This window comes from Rhea pennata, chromosome Z, assembly GCF_028389875.1.
Source record: "Rhea pennata isolate bPtePen1 chromosome Z, bPtePen1.pri, whole genome shotgun sequence".
In the NCBI taxonomy this organism is placed as follows: domain Eukaryota; kingdom Metazoa; phylum Chordata; class Aves; order Rheiformes; family Rheidae; genus Rhea; species Rhea pennata.
In genome coordinates, this window is record NC_084702.1 from 55,404,974 (window position 1) to 55,424,913 (window position 19,940).

Here is a 19,940-nt window from a genome sequence, read left to right on the forward strand (position 1 = left end):
CCACTGAACTGAATAAACCTAACTGTTGTTATCCTGTAGAAGTGGATACTTTTGAGGCAAGTAAGCTTCAAAAGAGATCGTGTTTGCAAGGAGAAGAGAAGACACTGTTATAGTAATAGTTGTTCCAACCATTATTGGGAAAGTTGTAATGGAAGTAGCTTGTGTTCTGTCCAGCTTGTTACTGTTCTTGCTCTTAAAAATGACTAGTCTGTGTTCATTCAGTAGTGACAGACCCTATTAGCGAAATTCAGAAAATTTGAGTAACAAGTAACTTAAAAGTTATAAGTTTCGTATATGTACAAAATATATTAATCCGTAGGTATATGCTTTCCTGTGTCATGCAATGTTGAGCACAATTCAGTTATTAATTTCTTCAGTTTTCAGAGGAAAATGCAAGTAAAATGAAGAAAATATATGGAGAGTTTTGCAGCCATCAAAAAGAAGCTGTTAATCTCTTCAAAGAGTTGCAACAAAACAAGAAGTTCCAGAATTTTATTAAAGTAAGTTTTCATGGAAGTATGATTGCTATTGACAAAATGCTCAGAAAATAGATACATAACTTGTAGTTTTTATTTAAATTTAGGATCAAAATTACATTCAGTAACTCTTTTTTCATAGCTAATAAAAATAGCCAAATGTTTCCTTCTTAATCAGTGATTTAGTAAATTACATTTTCATTTTGAATTTGTGAAAGCTTTGACTGCCAGTGTGTATTGCATACATATTCCTTTTACAAAGCATATCATCTTTGAGGATGGCAGCTCTTCCTTGGGGGTGATTCAAATAACCGAGCCTTTTGTTTTATTTTATTCTAACACGTTTAGATCACATTTCTTATTAGTCAACTGTTACTTTAATGTATGTTTAGTAGCTAAGGTATATATCTTTGTCTCTGCAGCTGAGAAATAGTAATCTGTTGGCTCGACGTCGAGGAATCCCCGAATGCATTCTGCTTGTCACTCAGCGAATCACTAAGTACCCTGTTCTGGTTGAAAGGATATTGCAATATTCAAAAGGTGAGGAAAAGCTTAAGTGATGCTTCACATGTGGAATCCAAATGCAATTTTTGGGTAAGGATGTGCACTATTACAGAATAACAAAGGATGAAATCCACTGTTCTGTAGAAAATAAGAGCAATATAGTTATCTACTATGAGGCAAATATCAGCTGAACAGTGTGTCTGTTGTGTATTTTTTGTCAAAATTAGATTGTGAAAATACCTAGCTCAAACCTTGGAAAAGTCATAGAAGTCCAGAAGAGCATACCTGTTTTAGCAAAAGATCTTGAATACAAGATATGAACTAATTTGGGAACATAACTAGACATTCTCTTAAATAAAATCCAGTGCAGTGTCTTGTAAGGACTGTTAGAAAAATGTTTCATGAATTAGTGTTCATATTTTCAAGCAAATTTTGAGTGACCACTGTGTTTTCTTGGAGCATTTAAAAAATGTTAATAACTTACGAATATATTGCAAAAAGTGAGCAATAAGCAAATACTGCAGGATGTTGCATATCCAGGAGCAAACCCTTCACACTTAAAATCTTATTTCAAGTTATTTTTATGTAGTCAGAAGAGCAGTATGCTATATGATTTACATAGCCAATAAAAATTTTGTAAATGCTAACAGCTCATAAATATGTCAGAAACTATTCGACATGTAGTTTTGACTGCTGGATAAATCTGAGATACATGCCATCTTTTAATACTAAAGACAAACTCTGGCAGAAACAGATGTCTTTACTATTTCCAGAAAATGGATTGCCAGGTTCTACTTAAAAATGACGTATGTATTGATGCAAGATTTAAGTCTTGCATCATGTTGACTGCTTTGCATAAAGTAAGAAATGATGTCTTCTCTTTTTTTTCATACAGAAGGAACAGAAGAACATAAAGACCTATGCAAAGCCCTTCGACTAATTAAAGACATGATTGCAGCAGTAGATTTGAAAGTTAACGAATATGAGAAAAAGCAAAAGTTGTTGGAAATTCTTAGTAGGACTGAAAACAAAACATATACAAAGCTGAAAAATGGCCACATTTTCAGAAAACAAGACTTGATGAGGAAAGAGAGAATACTTCTTCATGAAGGTTTAGTGTACTGGAAAACAGCTACTGGACGTTTCAAAGGTATTCCATCCTAGTAGTAAAGTCTTTTTATTTGCAAACAGCATATAAAGATTAAGAGAGAAGAATCTGAGAGATAAGTTTTAAGAGAGAAAATACCTTATTACACTGTGCTACAAACACAAATTTATGAGGTAATGGTATTGAAAATATACCACTAATTGCTGGAACAGTGACTCCAGAAGCTGCCATTGTTTGTGGCTGGTATGCTGTATACCTGGGTAAGACAAGTTCTCATACAAAGCCTGGGAAAATATGAGCTTTTTACATTCGACACTCTGTTGCATTTCCCCCTCCAATCCTTTCTTTTAGTTCCTACAGTTTGCAGTTTCATCCCATAGTGAAGACTCTTGACTTGTACATTTATATTGTTTGCAGTGTCAGCTACTAAAAATACTATACAAAAAAATACCACGTGCCGTTCTTCGATAGTACGGTGACATCTTCAGTGGAAAAGAAAATCAGAAGCCAGATATGACTGGAGCCTGATTTTATGTTCAAACCCAGAATTTGGTTTTCAGTGTATAATCACATGTAGTAGTTGGGTTTATTGTTTAGTTGGTTTTTGGAGCTTATTAATATTTGCTGTACAACTTTATAAAGCTATATGCTCATTGTTATTCCAGAAGTGCTTTCATCAGTATTGTATTGTGCTATGAGTATAGGTTACAGCATAGGCAAAACAAAATTTATTTGAGTAGTTTTTACGAAGTTGCCTGTGAGTGGCTTGGGGAAGCCATGCCGACATTTGAGTGAGTGTTTCTCCTTTCTCTGGGCCAGGGTGGACTGAAAGCTCCAGCACTGCTGCAGGAGGCTGGGTAGCAGGAAGTATCTTTCCCAGGAGATATAAAGTGATGGCTTGCAGTTGCTTTGGGCAGACCATAGTATAATGCAGATATTTCCTGTTTAGTTTACTGTGGGAATTCTATGGGATATTTATTGATCAGGATTTCTCTCCAAATACAAAAGTTGTTAACTACAACAGTAATGCCTTTTGTTAAAAAAATCATTTTCTTTTTCTCCTTTCAAGACATCTTAGCTCTGCTTCTGACTGATGTTCTACTGTTTTTACAAGAAAAAGACCAAAAATATATCTTTGCAGCTGTTGTAAGTATATTAACAGCCTTTTAAAAATATACATTACACTTTTATTTGCATATTTCTCAAAAGTTAGATCCTTTTTCTGGTTATTCTCACACAGTGTTTATTTTATTAATCTTAGTAATATATTCAGAACAGTTAATACACCTGTATATGGAAAATAAAGTTTATTTTCAAAATTAAATAACATTTTTAGGAAGAGGGATGAAAATAGAATGATTAGGTTTTTTAGGCTCATGTCTCATTTGATAATGAAGATGGGGAACAGAGCTTGGTCTTTCAATTATCTAAAATAAATGTTAACTTCTAGTTCTGTAAAACAAAACTGAAGTTTTATTTTAACTGCAAATGTCCTAGTAAACATGTATAAAATATATGAAAGGTCTTGGATAGAAATTCCCAAACTGGTTATATAAAGCATAGCGCTTCGGTGCCATTGAGCGTCTGGAATTTTTTTTTAGCATGCACCCAATGCTTTAATCATTATGAATACTGTATAGTATTTCTCTAATTAAAAAAGGTGTCTAAATACTCAAAACTTACAGACTTAGCTTTGGTGAGAACATACATAGGCTGACAGTAATTGACAAGACTGTAATTAGTTCAATTAATAGAAAAATCATGCTCTTCTAAGACTGTGGTTTTTTATAAGAGATTTTTAACAGGTCTTTTATGATTTGTTTTCTGTATATGCTGTGATTGTTTCCACTAGGACCAGAAGCCTTCAGTTATCTCCCTTCAGAAGCTCATAGTAAGAGAAGTGGCCAACGAAGAAAGGGGGATGTTCCTGATTAGCGCTTCATCTGCAGGGCCTGAAATGTATGAGGTTCATACCAGCTCCAAAGAGGAACGTAACAACTGGATGAGGCATATTCAAGATGCAGTGGAAAGGTAGAGGAAAAGGCTTCTGGTTTTTATTCTGCTAGTCCAAAGCAGACACAAGGTCTGGTAGTCTCAAGGTAGGATTTGGATATTCCTGGCAGTGTGCTCTGTGCAGTGGATCCATTCTGTGAGGCTGGGCTTTTCTCTTGAGTTCAGGATTCACAAACCCCAAACACTCAGGAGCAGTTCTGCCAAATCTCCAGTGTTACTCATGCTTTCCCACTGAATTAGTAGACCCTTCCCTCTCCCCGTTAGATGTCTTTACCAGCCATTTTAAGTTTCTCTCACCTTTACTTTGGCTCTGGAGGCCTTTCAGAGTTCTGCAGATGTCCACGTGCCCCTTTTGGAGAAATCCCCTGTCACTTCACAAAACGGCCTGTTACCTTGGCATCAGTTCCTTAGGAATGGCATGGAGAGCTTTGCTCCTCACGAGGCCCAGCACAATAAAACTATATGAGGACCCGTCACGAATTCAATGCATAATACAGTCTTGGCATAATTAAAAGGAATCCTTTAGTCTAGTTTGTATCCAATTACTGTTTTTTAAAGAAGCGGAGAAATGGTTTGCTTGTCGATTGTAGCAGAAATTGGTGTTAATGTTGTATTTTGTTTGCTATGGATGTAACACTTCACTGAAGATTAATATATGATGTGTGAATTTTGCATTATTCATCTTTGCTTGTCTTTTATCTCTGAAGTTGTCCAGAGGAAGAAGAAGAAGGAAAAATGAATGAATCTGACGAGGACAGACGTATTGCTGAGGCTAAGGCATCCAGAATTCAGAAGTGTCAAGGTACAGTACCTATTCTGCTGCTCTGAGAGCTCCCATGTCCAGAGAGTTTAGAATGAATGAATAGACGACACATACTGGTTGATGGGTTCAGAATGGCTTGATAGGCAGAATTCACAAGGTAGAATATATATATGATATGTGTTTACTGAAAGAAGACGTTTTTCTAGGCATTTTATATTTTTGCTACATAACAGGAAGTGAAAAGAAAAGGAGAAATGGATACTTTGAGAATAAACACTGAATTTCTCAGATTAACATTAAGTTGGCATAGTTTTCTGTTTGCAGAAATACCTCAGATACTCGCTAACTGAACGACCTAGTGCTAGTTTATGGCATTTCGTCTTCTGCAACTTGATTTTATTCTGAAAATGTAGCTAATAGGGATAAATAGAGCTTCCTTGACTTCCCTACACCCAGTCTGTAAATCTTTCTACTGCTTAGAGGAGAGAAATGCAAGAGATGTCCTTCCTTGAGATAGCCACAGGAGGGGCATCCTCAACTGAGAGATGTTGTTCTTCCCTGACATTAATGCACTGAATCAGCATTTCTTTTGGCTGCCTGAGCTAAGTGCTTTTCTAGCGTTACTCATGTCCATGCATCAGGAGGCAGATGAGAGCCCCAGAGTGCAGTCAAGGGTGCTCTCTGCCATGGTCTGTGCCAGCTTTCATCAGGTCAGATTATGAGGTGAATTTGGTTCCTGGCCACTTACAAAAGGCATTGTGCAACTCAGTCGCTCTGTTGCCTAGCTTAAGTTAGCAGTGTCTACGTGGCATAAGGATTAGAAGGGTGAATGGGGAATGTGCTTTGCCTGCAGGATGGGAAATGTTAATTGAGTGTTCAATTTCTGTTGACAGAATCATTAAGTAACCAGGACCAGCAGATCTGCAGTTATTTGGAGGATAAGTTGCATATCTATGCAGAGCTGGGAGATATGAGTGGGTTTGAGGATGTTCATGTAGAACCTCACCTCCTTATCAAACCTGATTCTGGAGAAACTCCACAGGCTGCTTCACTGCTGGCAGCAGCGCTCAGGGAAGGTGAGTTTGCATAGGAAATGGTGGCTCTCTGAGTGGGTATGTATTTGAAGGTATCAAAGTACAGCCATGTTGCCCAGTGTTATGATTCTGTCAAGTCTCTTGGCACTGCCGAAACTTGGCAACAAGACATTCAAGAGAAGACTCTCTACCTTCTTGCAATACAACCTTGTGCGATACATCACAGGATGCAACACAATATTGTATCTGGTCCCTGGCCTCATCTACTTTGGTTGGTTGGTGACAGATCAGAATCATGTAGAGTCACGTAAAGACCCAACCGCAAGTGATCTTGGTAGATTTGCCAAGAAACACCTGCCACAGTTGCTGTAGGAACTCTATTTTCCTGCATACCCTCTAACAGGAAGCTGAGAGCATTTCCTGTCTGTAGTGCTGTCCTCTGAAGGAAGAAGTGGAATGGTATTTGTGGTTGCCATGTCCTATTGAAAGTTTAACTAAACTCCTGTTGAACTCAGCTAGAAAGAGTCCTAGTAAGCTAAGCCATATCCAGCATGGGTCTTGTACTTTGAAAGCCTTCCTGTGATTATAAGATATAGAGTTCAGAGCTCTTTGAGAAGTCAAATGTGCAAAAGTTAGGCATCACTGAGAGTAAGAAAAGGAGCGGGCTAAATAATGACATTTCAACCTATAAAGCAGCAAGGGTTGGCCTCCATTGTCATTATGAAGTCAGAAAACATATAAATATACACCCAATTCTGCCCACTTCTGTTTTTCACTTTCTCTCATGCTAATATTGCTGTGAATGATATTTTGGATTTCAGGGCTATTCAGCACTGTGCAATGAATTTACAGCAATTCTTGGATATCATTTTCCAGTTCAAAAGTACTACGTTCCTGAGCTAGTAGCACAATATATGGGACTATTCTTCGTAGTAGCTAAGGATAAAATTAAGGAGCATTTAAGCCAATTGGCATACACATATCACTGGGATACATCCGGGGTACTGAGGGAGCTGGCCAATGTCATTGTGAGGCTGCTGTTTATCATCTTTGAAAAGTCATAGTGGTCAGCGGAGGTTCCTGATTATGGGAAGACAACCATTAAAGCCATCTTCAAGAAGGAAGAAAAAAGAGAACTACAGATCAGTGCATCACCTGGGAAGGTGGTAGGGCATATCCTTTTGGAAGTAAATTCCAACCGCGTGGTGACTGGGAACACCCAGTGTGGACTTATTAATGGCAAGCTGTGCCAGACCAACTGGACAACTTTTTATAGTGATAAAAACTTATCTGGACAAAGCCCTGAATGAGTTGATCTTGTTGGACAAGTTTGAATAGAGGGTTGGACTAGATGACCTCCAAAAATCCCTTCCAACATAAATTATTCTATTATTCTACACCACTGATTGATGCATAAAGCACCTACTTAAAGCATTTCTTATTCTCTGTATCTTCCTTTCTAGTTGAAAGTCTCCAAGTTGCTGTAATATCATCATCACAAGTGAATGAAACAGAAAGATCATCAGAGGAAAGTACTGAAGAATCAAGCTTGAAACATAGGCTTAGTACAGATGAAATCTTGGAAACTTTTCCTGATGGTAAGGAAAACTTAATGTTTTTACATTGTCAAACTAATTGATACAGGAATTCTTTTTGGAAGAGTTTTTCACACTATGGCAGAATCAATAGAAAACAATGTAATAAAAGTTGTATTTGGCCAAATGTTAAAATAGTGTAAATTGTCATATGGCTTCATTGAAATAGATAGAAATTTACATCCATTACAGCTTTTCCATAGCATGTATCTGCAGTCAGCTTTATTGAGTCAGATTTGCGTATCTCCGTATATAATACTCAGATCACAGAATCACAGAATGGTTGAGGTTGGAAGGGACCTCTGCAGATCATCCAGTCCACCCCCCTGCTCAAGCAGGGTCACCTAAAGCACATTGCACAGGTCCAGGCGAGTTTTGAATATCTCTAGAAAAGGAGACTCCACAACCTCTCTGGGCAACCTGTTCCAGTGCTCTATCACCCTCACAGAAAAGAAGTTCTTCCTTATATTCAGGTGGAAATTCTTGTGTTTCAGTTTGTGCCTGTTGCCTTTTGTCCTGTTGCTGGGCACCACTGAAAAGAGTCTGGCCCCATCCTTTTGACACCCTCCCTTCAGATATTTGTAGACATTGATAAGATCCCCTCTCAGTCTTTTCTTCTCCAGGCTAAAGAGGCCCAGCTCTCACAGCCTTTCCTCATAGGGGAGATGCTCTAGACCCCTAATAATCTTTGTAGCGTGACACTGGACTCTCTACAGTAGTGCCATGTGTCTCGTACTGGGAATCCCAGAACTGGGCAGGAGATGTGACGTTATCAGGGCTGAGTAGAGGGGCAGGATCACCTCCCTTGACCCGCTGGCAACACTCTTCCTAATGCACCCCGGGATAGCATTGACCTTCTTGGCCACAAAGGCGCATTGCTGGCTCATGGTCAACTGTTGTCCACAAGCACTCCCAGGTCCTTCTCTGCAGAGCTGCTTTCCAGTGGGTCAACCCCCAACCTGATATGGAAGCTTTCTAGTAATTTTTACTCAGTTCCATTGCAAATCTATACTGCAATGTAGGCTGTTTCCTGAGTCAGCCAGTTTTAATCAGAAGGTCTGAAAATGAATTGATTAGCAAGATTGCTTTTTTAAATTGATCTTCAAGGCCCGCCTGGATGCAACCCTGTCTAATATGCTCTAGGTGACCCTGCTGTGAGCAGGGAGGTTGGACTAGATGATCTCCAGAGGTCCCTTCCAACCTTACTGATTATCTATGATTCTGTGATTCTATAATTAACATTCCAGTTGTTTCAGCTATAAAAGATATTACATGGATTTCTAATCTTGCCTGAAAATGCAAATTAAGTCCTGTAAAAAAAAAAAAAAAAAAAAAAAAAAAAAAAAAAAAAGTTGTAGCACAGCATTTTCAGTGATATGCGTGTATTTATAGTCAAACTTTTGTTAAGTGAAATACTTGCAATTTTTAAGTTAGGAAAACCTTGTTTTGTCCTGTCTGTATCATTCTTTCTTCCATATGGGTATTTCTCCTCCCCAGAATCTATTAGCTAGCTCCAAATTATATAACTTTCTATTTTCAGGATCCTGTGAGTAGCTGTAAGAAAGTTTCCCATTTGTTTCTGTAGTCAGAATATGTTTTGATACCTTTCTCATGCATTCCATTGGGGTTTTATTTGTTAGATGCAGAAATGAAAGGAGATGAAGAATCATCTGAAATCCATCTCAGTACTAGCCCTGTTGAAAAGGAAATGGCAGTTGCCAGTCTCGAGGATAAGGTATTGTAACTGCTTTCTCTTGCTGTGTTGCTCTTACCACTCTGGGCACTGGGAGCGTAACTGCTGTTCAAGTTCCTGCAGGATATCTAAAGACTATTCCAAAACTGAAAGCACAGAAAAGGCACATTTAATCCAAGTCCAGATAATACAATTTAGTAAAGGTCACTATGGTTAACAATCGATTTAAAAAAGCAATCGTAAACGATCCAGACCCAGAACAATTTTCCTACCAGGCTTACAGATTCAGCACCACTTGTATGGGCTGCTTAAGGGCCTGATTCTCTGCTGTCACCCTTCAATACATGCATCTCTTTGGCGCTGATAGTAGTACTCCCTCTACTCGCTCTTCCTTCTCTCAGGATGAGGAAAGTCTCCTGCAATGACAGAGACCCTAGTTAATGCAAAGAAGACTTAGGCATTGGCGAACTTCCTGCTGAGAACAAGCATATAAAATAGGATGGATGCTTAAAAATAGGTTTTACTCTTAAGCATATCTGTGGAAAAAACAGACCCAAAAGTCCATTTGAAGCAGAATTATGAATGACAAACTTCAGGTAGCAGCAGAGAGCATTAGAGCAAGAGCAGTATGAAATGTTGTGTGGAAATAAACTGAACTATAATTGTGGAGTCCTGAGATGGAGAAGCAGGAGCACCAAAAGGAATAAAGGAGAGAGAGACAAAATGAGAATAGAAAATACATAACTGGAAATAGAAAGCCTAGTTTGCTAGAAAAGGTTTGCTAAATGTTTAGCATTAGGGGTACTCTGTCTGCATCAAATCTGAAAGAGGTCTGAGTGCCTGAAACCTTCTCTGTTTTACCTAGGTAGGTCATCACGTACCAGACTGCCGTGCTAGAAGAGGGTGAGAAGAGTGGGTTAAAAAAATTGTAGGAGGGGAAATTTTGACTATATATAAGGGGAAAAAAATCACCATGAGATGAGGGGTAGTTAAACTCTGGAACAGGTAGATCAGGAAGGTTGTGCAACTTCCCTCTACAGAGGTTTCCAGGATTTTTCTAGTTAAAGAGCAATCGCATCTAACTTTGAAGCTAGCCCCACTTTGAGCAGCAGGCTGGAACAAGTGATCCCCAACAAGCCTTCCAACCTTAGTAATTATTCTGTTCTAGCATATCATTTGGACGTCACTCATGTCTCATATTACTGTGTAATAACGAGACTTACCAGGAGATGGCAGAAGGAGCACACGAACCAGGCATGGGAGGCCTCCAGGACAGAGCCGGTTCTGCAGCCTCTCTGGGCTGCAGGGGATGCTGCCGTGGCCTGCTGAGCTGTGTGTGCAAGGCTCAGTGCAGCTGGCCTGCAAAACAATAGCCAGGATGCCAAAATAAAAGCTACAGCTCCTGGTGCTGGTTGCTGACCACACAGCAGATTGAAGAAAGTTGCCTGTGTGCACAGGGGATCTGTAGTGGTCAGTCATGGGACACGGTCCCTGTCTCAGCCTGCCACCTCTTCTGCTCCTAGTTTTGCCCCAGGTGCTGGGGAAAAGTGGCAGGGGAGTGGTGGTGGCCCACAGCATGGATTATAGACCAGAATACGATGCCTCAGTTGTAACCAGGTTTAGAGGACTTGTGCTGAAGCTGTACCAGTGCAGCTGCAACACTGTTGTCACCCCAGCTAGCCAGGCTAAACAGTCCTCAGTTGCATCCCATGCCAAAGACCCACTTCCCAGCTGCTGTGAGGAGACTGTAGGCACTTGGTTTGGCCGCTTGCTACCTCTTAGCAGTGCCAAAATCAGCTGAGCTTTTAATCACACTGTATACCTCCTCTTGTAAATTAAATAGGATTCCAAAGAATCCTTGCCATGCTGTTGAGCATATAGATTCTCCTTTCTACGCTCTCTCCTCCTCACCCTGCCTGCATATCCTTCCTCTCTCTTTCCCTCACTTCTTTTCCCTGCTCTTCCTCCTTGTGCATGGCTCACCTCTGCAGCTGGCAGAGGGAAGGCAGAGGTCCCTTGTGTCAGTCCTTGTGCTGCATAGGGACACTCTGCGAAATCTTCTGCTTCTCACTGCAGAGTGGAGCAGTTTTGTGGGTCATGATGCAGAGGGAAGAGGAGGAGGAGAGGAGGGGAATGAAAGGAAATCCAGAAGGGAGATGATAACAGAAAAAGAGAGGGGGTGAAGGAAGTGCAGCAGCTGGTGCTCGTTTTCCCCTTAATCTATCTGCATTTTGAGTTTTATTTTGGGGCTTGGCCATTTTGATCCTCATTTTCAGTTACCACAGCTAAATAGAGCAGCTGCTTTGTTCTCTATAATGGAAAATGAGACTCAGTAGAGAACTCAGGAGAATCCGAGAAAGGGCTAATATTCTCAGAACCCTCCTCTGCTCCTCTGAAAAAAGCTAACAGAAATCATGCAGGAAGTCTTTTTGGTGTAGCCTCAGAAGGGATTGTTTTATTTCTCCACTTTTTCACCTTATCTTTCTCAGAGGAGCTGTTTTTCATACTGAAAGGATTATGGGTGGCTTCACCCCATAAATTCAAAAAGGTTCTTAGAAAAATGGAGTCGGGTGGGAAGTGTAAAACAGCCGAGTCTGCTCGGAGAGCTGTGAGCCTGGCCGCAGCGTACACTTGTAAGCACACTGGTACATTTTTCAGAGGACAGCAGGCACTCAGCCCTGGCGTCATGTCTTGGAGCACATTTAAGGCATTCACCATAACCCGCTAACACAACTTCTGTTAGCTTCTTGCTATATTAGTACCTTGATTTTTGAAGAATCTTGAGCTGTTTCATCTGACTACTATAAGTAATCTAACTCCACTCTGCTGTATATACAGAAGTCTGGTTACTGTATTTCAAAACTGTCAAATAAACAAAGCATGAATGGAAATATCTTTTCTGTGCAGCATTAGTCACAAGAGGATTAAAATTGTGGATGAAATATTTTTGTTTTTACAGTTGTGCTTAGAATCTCTAGTGATTTCCAAGGAAACTCTAGTTTTGAAGAATTATTAGTCTTCATGGGTTATTGCTTCTGTCTTTTTTCACATACCCACAAAAAGGTTTGACTCAGCACTGCGTATATTAGCAATATGAATGTCTCCACTACTAAAAAAAAAATTACCTAGAAGATACAATTGTAAAATTAACAATTACTTTTTAAAGTAACATATGTTTATTTTAGGGAGGAAGTATGAGTTTCCCAGGATCTACAGGGACAGAGGTGAGTTTATTTAAATCCCAGACAGAATGCACTAACATTTATTAGTATTTTGTTAACAGCGGTTAAAGCTTTGAAAATCCTTCTCTTTTATTTTCTAGATTGTACAAGCCATCCAGAATTTAACCCGTCTTTTGTACAGCATACAGGTGACTACTCCACTGTTAACTTTGTAGTGTAATGAGTCTTAATAATTTTCTTCTTAAGATTTTTTTTTTTGCTCCACTTTTAGACATTGCCAGTGATATTCAGCTCTTCTGAGTATTGCATAATTTGTTATATCATATATTATTATTGCACATCCATATATTATTATTGTAAATCAGAGATGTGTTTCATTTAAGAACTCCATGATGCTTGGAGGTCATTTTCCTCCCAGAAGGATGTATGTACTGTCCAAAAATCTAGGGAGAAAGTTAAGTTGAATTGATGCCATTTCATATAGTGATTTTTGAAATTATAGTTCAAAATGTTCAAAACTACATATTTTCTTCAGAATTTTTCTTTTCTGGCTGCTTCTAAACAGTGCACTGCCATGTAGTGGCAAATCAACCCATTATAGACATTTCAATTAAATTAATTATTATTATATGTGTTCTGTAGGGCCTTAGTCTGAAGTTTTTGCCTTTTTCATGCCAACTTTGAACGTTTTTGTTTATTTTTTCCTATTTAGGTGTGATTTTAAGGTTTTATTTCAAAATGTTTCATTCCATTATGTTTGATTTTTAAATCTTATTGACATTAACATATTCCATAATAATCCTAGAAATCTTGGGCTTAGGAGTTAAATGAAGTGATGCAAAAGCAAAATAAAAAGCTTGTAATTTAGGCAATTTTTTCAAAAAAACAGAAAAATAAATGACTTAAGGCAGTAAGATAAGGATCAGCATTGTGCCTTATTGTTCAGACCATGAAAATTTGCATGAGCTGACAGTATAGGTGCAGAGAGAAAAGTAGATCTTGTCCTTGCCCTGTTTACAAACCGCTGGAACTGACCCAATACTGGGGGAAGAGCCAAAAAATGTGGGAACTGCACGTTGCATAAAGCTAAAGAGTCTGGGGTGGATGGCATGGGGTAACTGAGTTGTGGGAATTTTCTGAGAATGCTTACTGAAGTGGATTCCCATGTCAGCTCTTAGAAATAGGCTGTGGATTAAATGCTTCAGTAGATATAGGTCTTTCTTGCTTTTTTTTTTCCTTCTTAATCTCAGCTGTTTTTTTGTTATTATTGGAGGATGTCACAATCTTTAATGCAAACAAGATCCCAACATCCTTGTGAAGGATAGAACATAGCTATCTGTGTTATAAAATAAGCAATTGAAACAGAAAAACTAAAATCGTGATCATACTGCAAATTTCTGCTGGCACAGATGACTCAGGCGTGTGTAGAAGTCCCGATGACATGGTTACATTGGCAGATGCCTGTAGTACTGATACTAGTGCACTGGTGTGGGTCAGCAAGGAGAGCCACTGGGTTGGAGCAAGCTATACTGGAAACAGTGCAGTTTTCCCCACAGCATTCTTAGCACATGTCTGGCCTCTGCGACTCATCCAAAGTCATGCAAGAAATCTGTAGCAGAGAGAGATTGAAGCCCAGAATTCCCATCTACTAGACCATTGCCTTGATGCTCTCTAACCATAAGAGATGCTGTATTCTTACATGACTGAGCAGCATCTGATAGAACAGGACCCCAACTGTAATCGAAGTGCGTAGGCACAGCTGTAACATAAACATTATATATAATAATACTAAGTGCAAACCAGAACCACCATTAAAAGCGCTTGAAATGGTTGAGTGCTTTTAGGAACATCTCTTAATAGAGGTATGAACACAGAATTCTCTACTTGCGTGATGAATAAACTGCAAAAAAGCATTAAGCACTGATATTAAGGGAGGATGAAACATTTTAATATAATGCTTGTGTGGAAAAATTCAAAACCAGATAGATGCTAGTATTTAAGCATTTGTATTTGATTTTATTGTGATGACTAGGCAGCATTAACTATCCAGGACAGCCACAGAGAGCTCCATAAATTACTCCTGCAAGAGAATGAGAAGACCAGTCGGGGTCACAGTTCTCGGGTAAACCTCCTATTGGAACAAGAAAAATATCGGAATTTGGAAAAACAAAGGGAGGAGCTGGCAAACATACACAAACTTAAGCAGCAATTTCAGCAAGAGCAGCAGCGCTGGTCCCGGGAATGCGAGCAGCGGCAGCGGGAGCAGGAGATGAGGGAGAGCCGACTGGGGCAGCGGGAGAGGGAATGCGGGTGTCAAGAGGAACTGCTTGAGCGGAGCCGTGAGGGGCTGGAGCTGCAGCTGCAGGAGTACCAGCAGAGTCTGGAAAGGCTCCAGGAGGGCCAGAAAATGGTGGAGAAAGAAAAAGACAGTGTGAAAATGCAGCAGAAGCTCCTCTGGCACTGGAAGCACAGTCATCAAAGCAGCCTGTTTTCATCCTCAGGGAGCCATGAGGTATATGTTTCCCATCTGTAATTATATCCTTAATTCCAGAGCTATAGAAGCTTACACTGAAGAAGAGACTAGTACATCTGGGTTTTTGAGAGCAGTCTTGTTGATTGGTAACTTAATGAGTGAGTATATGGGAAGCTGGGGTTCAGGTGTATCCAAGGGCTTTATTTTAAGCTGTGAGCCTTGCAGAAATCATACTCAGACCCATGGATATTAAATTGAGGAGTTGGAAATTGTAACTAGAAGAATCTATGTTTTGTTCTGCTTTGCCACCAAGTAATAGGAATGAATATTTGCTTCCCTCTGGGAAGAGACACTGCTCTCACTTCTGAGAGGAAAGCTAAAACCATTGTTACATTTGAGTTATTTAAAGCTTTTATGAAGAGTCTTCAGCCACTGTCCTTATTTCTGGATGACAACACACTTTCTAGTGAGGAACAGAGGCTTCTTCAGGAGTGGGAAATTCCTAGCTGCCATAAAGCCTACATATCAGCTCCTTTGCCTGCTGCCTTGTTCCTCTGCAACAAAGAGCCTCTTAGGGGAAGAAGGTGGAGTGTGGCACTTTGTGCTCCATCCCAACACCCTTGGCGATATAATTACCTAAGGACAGTCATTATTAGTTGATGTAATTTAGATCAGTTCTGACGCTGCTTAAAGATTTAATAGTAAAAATGATTAAATTTTTATTGAAGCTGAGGCTGAAGAAGAGAGGCTGATTTCAGATTCAACTGGTTGGGCTGGTTGGGTGTTTACCTGCCAGGTGGGCCCTGGGCTCTAGTCCCTGCACCTGTGAATGGTGTTTTCATTTCAACTACTGTTCTTTAAAGCACCCAAAAATCAAAACGTTTTTGCTTGGATTCTGCTTGTGTTGAAAGCTGCATGATTCAAACAGTTTCCCCCACCCCGGTAAAGCCCTTGTTCAGGCCACTGCCTCACTAGTTCTTCAGCTGGCAACTGATCCGTAATGGGCAGTGCCAGTTAGGTGTCTCGGCTTGTGCCCGTAGGAGGAAATGGGGACTGGCCTGCGGCCTCCTCTTCATCATCCTGCTTTTGTGAACACCGTGTGAATATGACTTACCCACAGATGCTTGCCCAGCCTGAACAGTGAAGGCACTATGTATTAGTATAGCTTGCAGTAGATTTTTGTCTAATTTGGCAGTACTTATGACTTGAGTGAGAAACAAAAACTGAACTTGCCCATCAAATTTAATGATGGAACTTTTGAAATTCGGGGGGGAGAGGAGGTTGAAGGCTGGTAGCCTGATGCAGGGATGGCCAGTATTTCACAGATCGAGAGCCAAAATAATAAAATGTTTAGTGTTAAAGAGCCAAAAGCTTATGTGTAAGACTACTTGGATTTTCGCTTCAAGTAAACTGCATGGCATTTAATGCATACCAGCCCTTGGGATCTTCTTTGTCTTGCATTTTCCACTATCATAGTCTGTGCAGTAGCAGAGAGCTGGCTGAATGGTTGTCCAGTCAGTCAGTACTCGCAGTCCTATATTTTTGCAGTTTTGCTGAGCTGTAGGTTCACTAGCTAGTACTGGATGGCCAGCTGTTGCGGCCAGTGATGGCTTCTGCTCCTGCTTTTTTCATGAGCATAGCCTTGATAAATATCTGCATGTGGGGAATCTTTGCAGGGGTTGCATTTTCAGCCCCTAAGAGCCATGTGCACCTTGCAGAATGCTATTTACCATCCCTGATTTGACTGATGCAGTCCTAGTGCCTGTTCTCATATCTATATAAGGTGCAATGATATCTTTGGATTGCAATATATACAGACTTATATACGTGAAATGGACCCGTATTGAGCCACTGGGCAAAATATTAACCCCCTAAAAAGAATAAGCTCAGCACCTCCCAGGTATCAGCCCTTTGTTGTTTGCTATTTGGCAATTTTTACTCTCTCTTCTGTGTTTTGAGACAGGCTAAGGCAAAATATACTAGATTATTGCTGTTTTATTCCTGAACATACAACTAATTTAATATATTTCAGTCTTAATGTCTTGGAAATTAAGTGGCAATTTGTTATGAATCCTCATTCTTTCTGACAGTTAACTTGTGGTATCCTGTTAGAAGGATTCTTCTGGAGCTGGACAGAGGTGAAAATGCTGTTTTCTTGCATGTTTTTTTTTTCTCCTGCAGATAATGGGACATAATTCCTCGGAGAGCTTACATGGTGAAAATTCATTCTACTTAAATGAAGCTGTAGTACATATGTCTCTAAGCAGTCTCAGCAGATCAGATTCTTCTCTAGTTTATGAGGATGGTTTGTATGGGCTGAACATCTCACATTCTGATACAGCAAGGACTAGTGAAAATCAGGTGCACCTCAAAATGAACACTTCTTGTCAGCCAATATTGACCAATGAACTCTGGAAATCCTCTGGTCCTTACCAGCAGGTGTCTTTCTCCTGCAAAAGCAACAAGGATGCATTTAATAATGGTAATTGATACTTTATTATTTAACAGGTAGCAAGGGCAGTATGCCACCTCTCAGAATGATTAGCTCTAGGAACGAAGGCAACTTGGCAGCAGTGGAAGCATGAGATTTTGCTGAGACAATTGTATGCCGCTTTGCTCTGCTTGGCAAAGATAGAGGAGAAAATGAGCAGAACAAAACAAAAATACAGTAAGTTTTTGTGAACGAGATATCCCATCTCTGCATACTGGTATTCGGTAGGTCACTGTCTTCAGATCCTTTCCCAGTGGTTTGGGGGGGGGTGTTGTTTGTTTGTTTGTTTTTTGCATTTGCTCTTGCATTTTGCTGACTGCTATAAAACATATGTGCATTACTTGATAGTTTCAAGTTAGAACAACTTTTGATTTACCAGCTTAAATTGATAATCTGTGCTTGAAGACCATGTTCTTTCCTTCATTGAGAATGAACTGAGAGTACCTTGAAAGATTCTATTGTTGTGGAAAGAAAATGATATCATTTCTAAAGGATAATACAATTTTTAACGATAAGTAGCCATTTGTTAAGAATAGCTCTTACTGCCTTTCTTTTTTTTTTTTTTGTTGTTTTTTTTTTGTTTCTATATTTTGCCAGAATCCCACAAGTTACATAGATTCTGTGGCAGTTATTGATTGTGGCTACCAAAATGAGTAGAAGAGGGCTTGTATCTGAGCACTGCACAGTACTCTGAAAATTCCCTGAAGAGCTTACAAACATGCTTATAGTAAACTCTCAAGTATATAGCTTTTATTTCTTGTGTTGCATAGTATTAGTTTTGATCTTACTTGGTATCTTCATTCATTCATTATGGTCAAAGTTATAGAACAGCTTGTAAATACACTAAGTCTGAAAGCCATAGGGGACTAAGGTGCACCTTAGGAATAACATATTAAATGATCTGGCCAGGTTTTCCCACATGATTTCCTTTGGGATCCCTGTGACACAAGGAAAGTCAGCACTCCAGACCCCGAGCTGCCATCTTTTCTGCAGCTATTGAAGTTGTAGTTCAAAGAAAAAAATCCTTGATTAAGGAACTGGCTCCTTAATACTCTTTGTAATGTATTAAATAGGCATCCACTACAGTCTTACTAGAACAACATCCTCCCCAGTGGACAGATTGCCAAAATAGCATTTTATAATCAAAGGTAGGGCAGGCTAGTCTCATCACCACAATCAGCAAACCAAGCTGATTAGTAAAAGAGATTAATATTTCTAAAAATGCCTAAAGAATTAGCCTGGTGAAACCTGTTTGAGTTTGACTGAAGCTGCCATTTTAGTAATAAGTTAGCTAAGCTAGTGAAAATTTGAAAAGGAACACATATGTGGGTTTAAACCTCTCAAAAGTGGATTAAGTTGCACTGGCAAAGGTTCAGATATAAGCTAATCAGGCTACTCTGTATTGAGCCCACATGAGAGAACCTGGTTTAATTAAACTGTCTTGCACCGATTTAATTGCACTGATTCTGAGATAAGCTGGTGGAGTTTCTGAATGTAAAGAGCCCTTCACCTATAGTGGGCTGACAACAGGTCAGCACTGCGTTCAGCTGCTGTCTGTCTCTGGTGTAGGCACACTTACGTGTCCTGGAAACAAGGCAGCAGTGCAGTCCCAGCAGCTTGGAGAGCAGCACTGGCTGCAAAACCTGGCCGAGAGGTAGAGTAACAGGCAAGCTGAAATCTCTCTGCTTAGGCTAAGTCACATCTGTAAAAGCTGTAGTTATTGCCTTGCTTGAGTAACAAGACACCTTTGGCAACACAGGGCAGCAGATACTTGCAGCATCCTGATGGTGCAGATGGTGTTGTGAAGCCCCCAGCACATTGCTGGAGCGGGCAGGGTTGTGAACCTCCCCCGAGATAGATGTGCGATCACATTCCATAACTGTATTTGTAACTTGGAGGATGACAAGTATTTTGTACTGTGAACATGCAGTGCATCAGTCTGCATGATTCAGGCTTACTGTAGTCAGTCATGCACTATGAGCTGCCGTATGGGGTGCAGGGAATGAGAACTCTAAACTTCCCCCGAAAGACAGATGGCATCTGAAGCCCCCCCAGCAAATGGCTCCACACATGGAAATGAAGTAAATCAGTTATTCTTAAGCAATATGAATCAAGCTGGATGGTATGAATGTTTCATACAAGGAAGCTGATTCCTTTGTGGTGGTGTTTTTTGGCCATGTTTTTTCCCTAGAGAGTTAGGAGAAGCTAAGAAGATCTCTGACTCTGTGCCTGTAATTCCTGACTCCTCTGAAGAATAAAGACAGTTCTGATCATGTGGAGGAGAGCTGATGGGGATGCAATGAGAGAAATGCCAGGAAGGGTTTGAAAGCTAGCTGAAACTTTCATATTCTTGTGCTGACAAAAGTTTCATGACATCTTTCTGCATTTTCCGGTGAGCTCTGAGTGTGAAGTTTCACAATCCTATTTGTAAAATTACTCCTAAATAATAAGTCAAAGTAGAATTACAAAGAACATAGTGAGTATGGTTTACTGGAAATGTACGCATCTTGTACTTGGCCATATCTTGCATATACTAAGTTTTGTGTGCCTAGTATGTGATAGAAATTTTTTGGTTTTGATTAATTTTCATTGAATTATTAGGCATCCT

The 19,940-nt window shown here is 39.8% G+C and overlaps 1 protein-coding gene across 8 annotated transcripts in view; it reads left to right on the forward strand.

The window, feature by feature from the left end:
- ARHGEF28 (Rho guanine nucleotide exchange factor 28) overlaps window positions 1-19,940 on the forward strand; it is a 130,590-nt gene that overhangs the window by 95,478 nt on the left and 15,172 nt on the right. For all 8 annotated transcript variants that reach the window (XM_062599010.1, XM_062599017.1, XM_062599011.1 and 5 more), the window contains 13 exons: window positions 378-500; window positions 899-1,016; window positions 1,876-2,130; window positions 3,158-3,234; window positions 3,941-4,119; window positions 4,809-4,903; window positions 5,758-5,940; window positions 7,362-7,496; window positions 9,134-9,228; window positions 12,372-12,410; window positions 12,509-12,556; window positions 14,401-14,880; window positions 17,023-17,323. In XM_062599010.1, the coding sequence (XP_062454994.1) occupies window positions 378-500; window positions 899-1,016; window positions 1,876-2,130; window positions 3,158-3,234; window positions 3,941-4,119; window positions 4,809-4,903; window positions 5,758-5,940; window positions 7,362-7,496; window positions 9,134-9,228; window positions 12,372-12,410; window positions 12,509-12,556; window positions 14,401-14,880; window positions 17,023-17,323 (2,128 nt within the window). The remainder of the gene's footprint in view (window positions 1-377; window positions 501-898; window positions 1,017-1,875; window positions 2,131-3,157; window positions 3,235-3,940; window positions 4,120-4,808; window positions 4,904-5,757; window positions 5,941-7,361; window positions 7,497-9,133; window positions 9,229-12,371; window positions 12,411-12,508; window positions 12,557-14,400; window positions 14,881-17,022; window positions 17,324-19,940) is intronic.